This window comes from Neodiprion virginianus, chromosome 2, assembly GCF_021901495.1.
Source record: "Neodiprion virginianus isolate iyNeoVirg1 chromosome 2, iyNeoVirg1.1, whole genome shotgun sequence".
NCBI classification, from domain to species: domain Eukaryota; kingdom Metazoa; phylum Arthropoda; class Insecta; order Hymenoptera; family Diprionidae; genus Neodiprion; species Neodiprion virginianus.
Window position 1 is genome coordinate 35,964,799 of NC_060878.1, and position 9,627 is coordinate 35,974,425.

At 45.7% G+C, this 9,627-nt stretch overlaps 1 protein-coding gene across 2 annotated transcripts in view; it reads right to left on the bottom strand.

The window, feature by feature from the left end:
* Positions 1–9,397, bottom strand: part of LOC124297680 (protein apterous-like) — a 35,300-nt gene extending 25,903 nt beyond the window's left edge. The window contains exons 1-2 of one of the 2 annotated variants that reach the window (XM_046748952.1): positions 8,779–9,397; positions 6,659–8,338 (exon numbers count right to left, since the gene is read on the bottom strand). In XM_046748952.1, the coding sequence (XP_046604908.1) occupies positions 6,659–6,706 (48 nt within the window). In that variant the 5' untranslated portion in view covers positions 6,707–8,338; positions 8,779–9,397. The remainder of the gene's footprint in view (positions 1–6,658; positions 8,339–8,778) is intronic. The other variant, XM_046748953.1, reaches the window with a different exon arrangement.
* Positions 9,398–9,627: the final 230 nt, after the last annotated feature.

Sequence of the window (9,627 nt, forward strand, 5' to 3'; positions counted from 1 at the left end):
TTCTGTTTACAAAATGTTAATCCGGAAACGTGCATAGCATATTCATTTCCTGTTGATTTTACTTTTCTCTTTCTCTCTCCGTTTTCCTGATATTGTTAGCTCAAAAGAAGGAAGCCGATAAACGATAAAAGAGCTTAGTATATGGGCAAAACGAAACGTAAGCGCGACTTTGAGGTGACCCTTTTTTACCCCCCTTTCTCTCTCACTCTCTGGGAGAATTTTACTCACGTTAAGAAATTTCGTTAACCCGTTCCCATTTTGCTGCCTAATATAAGCTGTACATGGCAAAATGACAAGATATTTTTTCGCCCATCTTCTTAATTCAAGAATCAATGCAATCGGCTGAACGAGATTCGTGGAAGCTGACACACGTCAACCCGGGTTTTCGGGGAATGATTCAAGCTTATTTTTAGACTTCGCCCGCGGACCAACGTCACGATGTTTTATCAAGGGTCGCATATTTTAGTGATAAGGACAGTGCAACATCCCGACCCGCAGCGGCCTCCGTGGTTACAAGGCGAAACGAAGGTCCGTAACACTAATACAGGAAAATTCAGGAAAACCGCATTTTTGTACGTCAAGCGTAGATATGGGCGTACATTTTAAGGTGGTTCTTATTTGGGTCATGTCGGAATTTACTCGCGGTCGCAGTTTTTTCCCCAACTCTAACACGCCCCACCAAGCGGTCGAATTTTATATGAAAAAATGCATGCGTTTGAAATTTTTTCAAAAAAAACTGTTAATCACTTTAAAACTGTATATTATAAAAATATATCCTCCAGCTATTCTGTAAGAAATTTATCGCTGTACAAAAAAGATCTCTTACAAAGTTTTCGTAAATCTAATATTTATCACGTTATCAGCGATGACACTTTTTTTCTAAACAACAATATTACTTTTTCGGGGTAGGTGCGAAGACGTGACGACACGAGCCAGAGAAGAATCACCCTAATGCGTATCACCGTAAATAGCGACGAATTTGAAACCGCGTTTCATCCGTAAATCTGGGAACCCAAGCGGACCTCTCTGGCTATTGGCTCCGAGAAAGACTGCTTCGAGGTCGCAATGCATGACCCGACCTCCAGATTACTCCGATTACGTGGCAATTCTGCCATGGCACCCACAACTTCGTTCGAGCTAGCCCATATCTGCCCGCGTCAAAATCCATCTGCTCGCGCCCTCTCGCGATTTCTCTCCACTTCACCTCTAATTCTGTTTCTACTGCTCTCTTTTAGATCGCGCGGCCTCGGTGGTTAGTCTTCGGAGGTCAGACTTCCAATTCATTCAGCACGAAACTAGTGCGCGTGCAGCGAGTCTCTCGTCAAAATAACCGGTCGGACCTTTGACCCCTTTATAAACTTTAGACATTGATTACAGGCCACGTAGATACTCGGTGGCACGGTTTAACACACGAGTATATTTAGCCTTTTTCTGTAGTTTTTGCGCATTCAAGTTGAACAGTTTTCAATATCGTAACGAAAGGACGATCGTGAAGAATAAGGGAGAAATCGCGTAGGCATAGAAATCAACAAACATTCGAAGTCTCATGGAAGTCTGGAATTTCCATTTTTCATTATTTTATACGCACACAGAATCACGTGCATGCATCACAGATGCCATTAGAATTTTCCTCTCAACACGGTAGCGACAATTGGATTGTAAGAATTCAATCGCACGAGAACTGTAATCTACGCCAGACAAAGTTCCTTCTTTTCTTGTCCTTTTTTTCCCCCGTCATATCAAACGCCACACGTGCCAAAAACGAGCGTTTCGTGTTGCCGATAAATGCCGCAGACTTCGTATCACTGCGCGTGGAATCGCGGCTGTAAAATAAACCGCTTGGAGTATAACGTACAAGACATGTTCGTAATTGATAACGTGGCATAAGAATTGATCCAAAAAAATATGAAAAAAAAAAAAAAGAAAGACGATTGATCCGAAGATAAAACGTCGGTGCTCAGCGATCGTACAAAGTGAGTAATAATATTCCGCGACATCGAAGGCGTTGCTGCGGCTATCGTAATATTTCGCAAATTTGTCGTATATTTAAGAAGAGGCAAAAGCAGCGGCATCGGCATCGGCAGCCTCTGCGTGGATACATAAATTGTACGTTATAGTTTTGAGGTCCATTATCGCCGCCAGACACGCTGGAGCGATGTGGTCTCCCACTCTTATCTCGTGAAAACAGTAATAATTCTCGTTCCTTCTCTCTTTCATTCGACGATGCGAGAGCGTTCTTCGCCGCTATTTATTCTCCCAGCTCGCTCATCCTCGCTAAGCGCAGATATGCTTCGTCTTGGTCTCTTCGCGACGCTTTTATTATCCCGTTCTATTTCTCTTTCTCCGACCGATTGTTTATAACCGAAGAGATCCGCGCGCCCCGAGCAGACGCGACGGCGTCAACTTGACGGCGTTTCAGCGAAGATATTCCGCGCGCAGTGCAGCCTCGCAGCGAAACCAAATATATGCCGCGTCGACATCACAGTTCCCGATCCAGATTCAGCGCTGTCCGGAGGAACGTACTCTGCTCTTCGTTGACGATTTCATCGTCAATTAGTAATATTTTATATACGAACACCACGCGCGTGCATGTGGAACTTGCTCGAGGACGCGGACGTCGCCGAACGCCGGACAAACGAGCCTCTCTTATAGCACTGACGGGGAGATAAGAGGCTGTGTGTGGGATGTATCGTGTGTCGCATCTGATTTTTATATTACTCACAAACGTAGAGGATATTGTACGTAACGCAGGCTCACGGTAGTCCCGAGGCTCGGGGAAGATGATTATGCTAATAATTCGAGGAGTTAATTGAGCGGCACTAATACTACCGGTAATTACTGTTGCACCTTTTCGGAAATATACATGCGATATCCTATAACCGTTGTGCACCTCCGACACTTCCTCGGATAATATAGCGGCTACAAATATAACGCAGGTACCGTATTTACTCATTCGATATCCGAAACCCGGCTTTGTCCAGTGTGTAACTTTTTCTTTTTTCTTTCGCTCTTTTTCCTCTCCCTCGCAGCCGTACGGAAAGAAAAATATTGTCCATACGGACGGGACTTTTTTTTTAAGTTAAATCTACGGCAATTGTGACAAGATTTACAAATCCGATAACGAGTCACAATATGCTTAGATAGGTGTACCACGATCGATGTAGATTTGACTGCGAGAAAAATCTACATTATATTTTTTTTAACGGCGGTTCCCCGTCACACTGCATAATTTAGTCTCAAAAATGCATCTGCGATTCCGAGCTTTTGAACGCCTGTGTGTACTGCTGCAACTGAAAAATTACCTTGCTGTTACTAATCGTGATGTAAAAGACGCCTAATGCAGTTTTTATTGATGCATGTTACAAAAATTATGGGTTTTTATAAAAAAAATTACTACCTTGCTTAGAAACTGTGTATTTCGGCAGCACAAAATTTAAAATGTGACGACGCATTTTTCTGATGCAGCACGGTAAGAACTGCATTAGGTGTCTTTTACATCACGATTACAGTAACAACAGGGTAATTTTTCTCAGATGTTTCTCTCCGTGTACCACACGCTGCACATGGTCGTAGAAGACGCGATACCGCATTCCTCGACTGTAGTGAACGACTTTTGATATCAAATTATATGTAACGTGCTACGTTACGTCAGCAGGATGCTCGGAATGATAAAAGTAATACGGCGATATAGAAAGGTCGTAAGTGGGTCCGTTGACATTTTCCCTATTCTGTCTACCTATACATTCGACGACAATTAATTCGAACCACTTTTTCAAAGAACTGAAAATGTGGTCACTTTTGTTAATCCTTTGATGGTGGATGCACACAAATATATTTCTTAAACTTTGTTTTATATCAAACAAGAAATAAAAAAAAATGGCAGAAGCAATAAGCTCCCGAATTTTTTATTTCAGAGAAATAATTACTTATTCAGCTCCGAACGTCCATCGAATAACTAACTGTCAAATTTAAGCATATTTGCAGTCTGTTCCTTGGTTCAAAACTTTTTATACTATTCCCACGGAAAAAGTCAGTAAATAATTACCGATATATAATATTGTCAACACAATTGACTGGCGTAACTTAATTGAAAATCACGAGTAAGAAATAATTAAATAGAACTTGGATATCGCGTTGAAAAAAAAAATTAATGAAGAAAAATTTAAGTAATATTCGCCAGATCATATATTCGCATTGATCGGTAAAAAAGTTGTTCCGTTTGTGTTTAAATTTCATTTCGTAACCTGTACCATACTGTTCGTGTCATGAGAAATTATTGCGTCCAAACCTTGGTAAAAGAGTTTCGGAGAGATTTCTGCAAGGAATTAAGCCTAGCTGACCAAAGAAACAAGAAAAACGACAACAAAATGTGGTAGGGAAAAAAATGTCGAGTTACCATTTGCGTTAAAAAATGAGGAAAAAAAAAGCTCACAATCAGAAATAAAAGAAACAATCGTGTCAAGCGACATTGTAAACGTCTAAACAAATGTGTGTGTATATACCTATATATATACGGTGGTCCGCGATAAAGAAATATCACGTAGGTATAATATGCACGTGGTTTCTCTCGCGTGTACTACAATATGTATACCGTTATTACACACGTGCGTGTATACAGATATAGTACGCATACGTACATATGTATGTAACAGCAACACAGCGGACTTTGTTACGTAAGAGAGCGACGGCTACTTCGCCGGATCATTACAAGTCAACTGTTTGTTGCATTAGGCGTAACGTAAAATCCGCAAGTTCGTTATCGGACGTGCGAACCAGGACTCGTTCGTAGTAGAGGCCTCGTAGCTCGGAGCCTTGACAAGGCAGCCCATCGTTTTCGATAGATCGTACGTAATAAATATGGCGGTACCAAAAGTGGCGCAACACCTCGTTACTCCGCAAAACGTAGGCCGCGGCGTGTATCGCACGCACCGCAAGAGCGCAAGGTACGCCATTGGACACGGTAGATCCGTTATCGGTGAAAATATATGAGGAAAATATGACTTTCTACTCTGCATTATACCGCGGTACGTATGTATCTTGATGCAGGTGGTGGCGACAGTTGACGTACGGCTGACTCCTTCCTCGTCGCGTGGTCGTCGTTGTATAGCCTTTTGAATCCCCGCTGGGTTGCACCTATAATAGCCACGCCGGCAACTATGCGGCATACCCTACTAAGTATGTGGGCAACGGGCTGCAGCGACAGGAGCGAGTTGTCGGGGCGATGACAGCCTTTCGTCCACTCTTACGCCGGTGAAAAAACTGAGAAAAACTCGCGTCTCGACCCACCGCCGAGTCGCAATTTTCCTCATTAACCGAACTACGACGACTACGACGACCAGCTTTGCCTGACTCCGCCCGCGGTAACGCTCCTTATTGCCGCGAGCTTGACGTTAAGAAACTATGAGAAACTCGCGTGCAGTTTTGAGATGCGCATTGCATTATAGACCGCGTTCCTGCTTTTTTTTACCCCCCTCTCCCCCAGTTCTCGGCGTGCCGAACGTATCGTTACGGTTTGGCAAAATTCTTGCCAATTGTCCACGCATTCGTACGACACCAACCATGCGATGGTGTGACGCACGCTTTTGCCGCAGCAGCGTTTTCCCGTTCGGCCTGTTCGAGATCGTTTTAGCCTGAGACGGCGAGGCGGACGCAATTTATTGCCAATTAATTTCAGTCACATCCAGACTCGGACATAAACGCCTTGCAATTTAGATTAATTCGAAAACAAGAGTTGGCCAAGAAAAGGACCGTGTGACCGTCGCGGTTGCTGACGTACGTTCTGCGGGACGGGAGACCCTTTTGATCGATCGGTTAAACCTCCTTGACGCTTTGAATTTAGATGAACGTTACAACCGTGCCTCTGTAATAATGCATTATGTACCGCAAGAGCTGATTTATCGAAAATTCTTACACCAGACGAGTTAAAACATGACCTAGTGTGTAAGTATTGCAAGAATTCTTGTACTCTTAAATTTTTGCCTCTCGTGCCATCGCTATCCAAAATTTTATCGTTACGTTATTACGGGCTTAGGACAGGTGACTCGGTGAAGGTTGACGACGGAAATCATATATTAATTTCGTCGCTTTCTCCATGACCGATGAGCAATTAAGAGTGTGAAGTGACAGGATCAGTGTCGTTGCGCCCTCGATTATCGAAGGCATAAACATTCGCCAGCATCCTGCGAATGGATACAGCTTAGAATATATAATATATACGCTTCGGTTCTGTCCCGTTGCTTACGAGTCCCATTCATCCTCACCCGGCAGAACAATGAGTAACTCAAGAATTAAAGCTCTAGCAAAATCCGTTGGGCAGAATACTGAGTTGCGGATGACGACAGGCGACAAAGAGATCCGACGGCATGAGAAGGTCAGGCGTAATGCGAACGAACCGTACGACGTACAAGTAATCCGGTAAAGGGACCGGAAATGTTTAATGTAAGCCGATTAATGGAGGTAGGATACAAGCGGTCTCGGGTGGGGTGGAAGGTGACGTCGAGGAGTGTAGGTAAACAAGAGTTCGAAGCCGAAGACGAGGACGCGGAACGCCGGCGCGTAGAGCAAATCGGGCGACAGCCGAAATTCCTCACAGATTCTCGGTCCGGCGGTCTGTTAATTAATTGCCACAGCAGAGAAGAATCAACGGAGCAGGACTTACCCAATGCATGCCGGTGGTGGGAGGGGCGCGCTCCTCATACACCCCCATCAGGGTGGCTGCTGTCGCGGGGTGGTTCCCGCCGTGGGGTTGAGGGCGAGAAGCAGGTGGGAGGGGGCCGGGGGACCGGGACGCCGGTGACGCGGAGATGGCGTCTGCCGAGCGTCGTCCAACCCGCCCGAAGACGCTACCTCCTCGAAAGGGGGCGCGACACTTTTGACCCGAGCATAAAAGGTGGCCGGTATTTGGGAGGGCGGGGGCGCCGATTTACCGGCCGAGGTCAACGATCGCCGGATCTATCGATCGCTCGATCGGCACTCGATGCACACTCGGAAGAGTTCCCTGCGTCCTTGAGCCGCTCCGCGAACAAGATTGGCTCCTCGCAACGTTCACCAAGTTTAAATTTGTCTTAGAAACGAACCGCACTGACGATCGCGACGATTTCCGCACCGGGTCGTGTGCCGATGATTCTTCGTTCCGGTTCAGGGAATCACTGTCAGCCTCACTTTGGTGGCCCCGTTTTCATCCTCGGCATATTCCGTCCCGTGGAGAACACTCACCGCGGATGTTTGACCCGAGCTGAGAAACCTTGCGTATTTGTCGATCACTTAATCCCGACCAGGACACAGCCGAATTTCGTCGGATGATCGAGGGTCGATCGATATCCTGTCGCGTGCTCGTTGCGCTCTTCCGAGTGTCGAAGATTCGCGAGAATCTTGGGCCCGGAGTGTTTCGAAGGTTTGTTCTCCCTCCTTTTATCTCAAGTTGCGAAGGAGCTCGTGAAAAATGGCTTTGCCGAGCTGCCGCGCAAGCTGCCCTGCGAGAGAATTCCAGTTCCACACCGGTCAGAGCGAACTTTGAACCCCCGAAGCTTGCGGGCGACGCGAGAATATTTTCTCGAGTAGAAGAAAAAAAGAAAATAAAGACTGTCGGCCGATGGCTGCCGATCCCTCGAGATACCGATGTTCCGTTTCCAATACAAAGACCCGGTCCGTCGGCACACTGCTTTTGTACACACCACACGCACTGTCGAGATACGCAAAAAACACTGTATTAAAACTTGTTTCGGGATGCGAGTCGAATTATCGAAGCCCGTGCGGGGGACACTCGACGAGGAAACCGCGCGGCGCGTCGGGGAACCGGGTTCTCTTTATCTTTTTTTATATTACATATAGAATCGTCGGGGCATCGGGGTCCTCGGTGTCGATTTTGACTGACGCATCTCGCGCACTGGCCTCGCGCATGTGCTGTGACGATGGATTCGGGGGCTCGCGCTGCGCTGTGGCGAACACACTCGGCCCGGGCCGCGTTGTGGAGTGAGGGAACGGCCAGATGGAGCGGCGTCGACGGCGGCCAGCGCCCCTCGCGGAGCGGAATAGAACCAGGAAAAGTGGGGCGGCCAGCGTCGGTTGGACGGCCTCCGCGTTCCCCACCCGAAACCGACAGGCTCCACCTCTTCCTCGGCCCCCCTCGGATCCCCTCGGACCTCGGCTCTCCAGGGCGACCTGACAAGTACAACTCGACAAACGCTCAAGAGACTCGAGGCGACGCGATGTTACGCCGGGGCGAACCGGGCGCTGCGTGCTTTCCAAACCATCCTCCGGGAGGACGGATATTCGAGTTTTGTTTCCACCAGTTTGGGGATGCACTCCGAAATTGACCTCGTTCCTGCGACCTCGCACACTGAGAAAAATTACATTTGTTACGGTAACTAGAAAAATTGAGTAAAACGGGTATCGTTAAAAAAAAACTGTTTGAGTATTGTTGGAAGTAGGAAAAACGAGGTACGCGTTACCATTTTGCGCTACTGTCGATACTTTTGCGGTAATTGCAGCGCTAAATCACTTTCTGACGTTTACTCTACTTTTTTTAGTTAAGTAAGGCTTTAAGATCGATTTATTGTTGCACAAGCATTAAATTTTTGCAAAAGTTGCAAGAAAATATAGCAACAGTGATCGTAATGATAAAGATTAGTACCTAACGGATACCAGACTTTCCGGTAACAGCTAGAAAACTAATTTTCGTTTTCTACCTAGTACTATATTTTTCGATTGTGGTAAAAAATGAAAATAGTTAAGGACCGAGCGGTAACCGTAAATAAAAATTTCTTTCATCGCACCTACCTCTGTTTTCCGATCTGTTCGCAGCTCGCAAGTTCGTACTTCACCCTCTGGTTTCATATCGTATCTGCTCAATATTCGATGCCGACGCGTCTCTTTCGTCATTGTAACTTCCGTATTCCGTACTCTATCTCAACATTCTTAAAATCTGCATTCGTTCGGTTTGGCTTCCTTGTATCCTGTGCTAAGCAATTTTCAAGCTCAAAGCTTACCTTCTACCTCTACCATACGTGTTATGCCTTTTCACTCCCGTTTTCTAAATTCTTTGTTCTGCCGTCACATCCGTTACTTCCTATTTTCAACGGTTCAAATTTCCGGACTTGAACGATGATTTTCTGCAGCTTTTTTCGCATTTGTCGTATCTCGGACTTCACTTTTTACCTGACGTTTGAAGCCTGGGTTACGCCCGCATCTTGAAGTTCATAATTTCAGCTTTCCGCATCACGTGCATCGTCTACCTTTTGAGACATGCCTGAAACAGTTCATCCAACATTCAAGTTCCTTACGCTATACGTAAAACAGGAAGTTATAACATGCGAGTGAATTTGAAACTAGAATTATCGATAATTTTCACGTGATTACTGTCAATCTTGAAGAAATTGAATTCCGACAGAGCATAGAGACTTTCATTGTCAATCAATATCCGATACAGGTACGTACATATACACATCTTACCCGCATGGTATCGCAATATGACCGCGTTGCAATCTCGATATCTTTGATTTACGTTACGCAAGTAAAGTATATGTAACTAACCAACATTCAGCAGCTACGCAACTTGTACACGGTATACCCGTACGAATAATGTGCGCCTGGACAACCACCTTTATCTCTATACCGTTGCGTGGAAGG